At 44.2% G+C, this 2,822-nt stretch overlaps 1 protein-coding gene across 1 annotated transcript; it reads right to left on the bottom strand.

The window, feature by feature from the left end:
* Positions 1-1,569: 1,569 nt before the first annotated feature.
* On the bottom strand, positions 1,570-2,493 carry LOC113178512 (olfactory receptor 7A5-like). The gene has a single exon (XM_077796511.1). It carries the CDS (start codon positions 2,398-2,400, stop codon positions 1,570-1,572), a length of 831 nt encoding a protein of 276 aa, XP_077652637.1. The 5' UTR covers positions 2,401-2,493.
* Between the last annotated feature and the right edge of the window lie 329 nt (positions 2,494-2,822).

Genomic DNA, 2,822 nt, shown 5'->3' with positions numbered 1-2,822 from the left:
TACATAAAGAGAGGTTTTTGTGTCATTCCCCAAAATGTTCCCTTCCCTACCAGAGCAGGTTTTTATTTTTCCCATAAGTACCCTGTAGGCAAAAGCAGAAGTCTCCATCCCCAGAGCCATAACTGGGCCTCTTATTAATGTCTTGCATGAGTCCTCCTTTGACCATGAGGATTTAAGAGAATTTAGAACATTAAAGATAAAGTGATGATAGCGATGCTCCTGTCACTCACTTGCACACTAATGTGGGTGGCAAAGTGTGTAAAGAGGGAGATATTTTATTAATGGCAATGGAGGGAGTCATATTAGTTGGCAGCACCAAAGAGTTTTAAGCAGAAACATGAGATGAAATAATATATAAAATTGTTTGAGGACTTTCTGTAGAGTGGAACCCCATGATGTGGACACCAAGTGTGTATACTTTGTGACTAGATGTGTGCATGGACCCAGCGTGACACAGCTGCAGCCATCTGGAATCTTAGCCTCCACAATTGTCCCAGAGTAACCCACGGTGGTGTTTCCTGCAGAGTTTCCAGAAAACTCTAGCAGACCAAGCCATCAGCCTGGTGTGTGCAGCTGCACAGCTGGACTGGCTCCAGGGACATCCCTGACTTGATATAAGCTTAAGGTAAGCCAGGTACATTCTGGCTCAGATAAAGTCAATTGTCCTAACCCATATATATATATATGCTCTTCCTTCTGACCCAAACTGCAGGGATCCACTTGGTCTCGCTGTGGTCCAGGACCAGGCTTCTGTCAGTCAGTGCCCAGTAAACAGTACTCTGCAATCAGGGTCCATCTGCCTCGCTTTCTTAAGCCCCCCCAGCAGGTTGGGGCTGGTTATCATACACCAGGCTCAGTTGCTCCAGAACCATGTACATCACCAAAAAGAAATCTTCCAGAATAAATCAAGTATGGTTGAACATTTTACTTCACATTCTTTTAGGTCATATCTGACTTTAAGTTAACCAAGACACTGAAATGTGTCTCTCTGTGTGTGTTACACTTCCAATATGTGTTGGATTCATGATTTTGGCCTATGCAGGGTAAACAGGATGCACTGAGGACCATACTGGAGAGAAACAAGACCATCATGGGGAGAACAAACACCTGTGACAGCTGGGAAACATACTAGTATGTTAAGGTCTGTGTTACCAGAGAGAGCAGTTAAGGGGAGACGAGCAAGGAATCAGGAATGCAGGTGTCAAAAACTATACTTTCAGATTGTCTCCTGCTATAAAGTTATACAAACCACCTCAGCTGCCTAATGTAGTTCATACCACATTAGTGCAAATAATAATCACATTGGACAGTGGGAAACTCAAAATATTTTCAAAAATTGGTAAACATTTTGATAAGGTAGAAAAATGACAAAAAGAGGGAAACATTGAATATCAGAAAGAGCAGAAGTATTGATAAGGGCTTATTTAAATTATATAAAGTTACTGAAGTTAAACAAGATGAAACTCAAAGAAAAATCAAATTGTACTTCCATGACCTGACCATGGAACTGCAATCCCTAGCTCTGAGGAGGACAGCCCTGCAGTCAGGGAGAGTTCTGGAAAACCACCACTACAGTTTCCCCCGAGGGTACCTTCTCAGAGCACTCTTGATGTCCTTATTCCTCAGACTGTAGATGTAGGGGTTCAGCATGGGGGTGACCACGCTGTACATCACTGAGGCTGTTGCACTTGAGTGTGAATTATGGGTTGCAGCAGCACTGAAGTACACTCCTAGGATTGTAAAATAGAACAAGGAGACCACGGAGAGGTGAGATGCACAGGTGGAAAAGGCTTTGTACTTCCCCTGAGCTGATGAGATTGCCCGGATGGAGGACACGATCTTGGAATAAGAGTAAAGGATGCCAGCGAGGGGGCCACCTCCCAGCAGCACAGATGTAAAGTACATCACCATGTCATTAGGAGAAGTGTCAGAACAGGCAAGTTGGACCACCTGATTCAGTTCACAGAAAAAGTGGGGGATTTCCAAGTCTGTGCAGAAGGACAGTCGCAGTACCATTAAGCTTTGTAACAGGGCATGCAGGACACTCAGGATCCAGCACACCACAACCATCAACATGCAGAGCCGGGGGTTCATGATGACTGTGTAGTGCAGGGGGTGACAGATGGCCACAAAGCGATCATAGGCCATCACGGCCAGAAGGAAGTTTTCCAGACTGGCAAAGACTATGAAAAAGTGCATCTGCATGATGCATCCTTCAAAGCTTATGGCCTTGCTCTGTGTCTGCATGTTCACCAGCATCTTTGGGACAGTGGTGGAGGTGATACAGATGTCAGAAGAAGACAGGTTGCTGAGGAACAAGTACATGGGTGTGTGCAGGTGGGAGTCCAAGGTGATGGCCAGGAGGATGAGCAGGTTTCCATACACAGTGATCAGGTACATGGAGAGGAAAAGCCCAAAGAGGAAGGGTTGCCATCCAGGTTGCTCTGAAAATCCCAGAAGATGGAATTCTGAAATGTGTGTACCATTCCCTTGTTCTATGTGGTCCATCTGATGAGAGAGAGAGAGAGAGAGAGAGAGAGAGAGAGAGAGAGAGAGAGAGAGAGAGAAACACATAGACAGGGAGAGAGAAACACATAGACAGGGAGAGACAACAACAACAACAATAATCAGACATGCATGACTAACCTTTCAGAAATGGTATCATTTATGTTACAGCCAAGAAATGATTTTTATGTTTCATATATGAATCTGGTCCTCTTTTAGGAATCACCCCAGCATTTACAATTAAGAATTCCTTTGCCATTCTCATTCTATCCCAAGAGATTATGTAATCTACTAAACTCAGTTTTTTTTTTTGCACT

Source organism: Urocitellus parryii, chromosome 3 (assembly GCF_045843805.1).
Source record: "Urocitellus parryii isolate mUroPar1 chromosome 3, mUroPar1.hap1, whole genome shotgun sequence".
Taxonomy (NCBI): Eukaryota; Metazoa; Chordata; class Mammalia; order Rodentia; family Sciuridae; genus Urocitellus; species Urocitellus parryii.
Note: the sequence above shows the minus strand (reverse complement) of the source record. Positions and strands in the feature narration are given on the sequence as shown.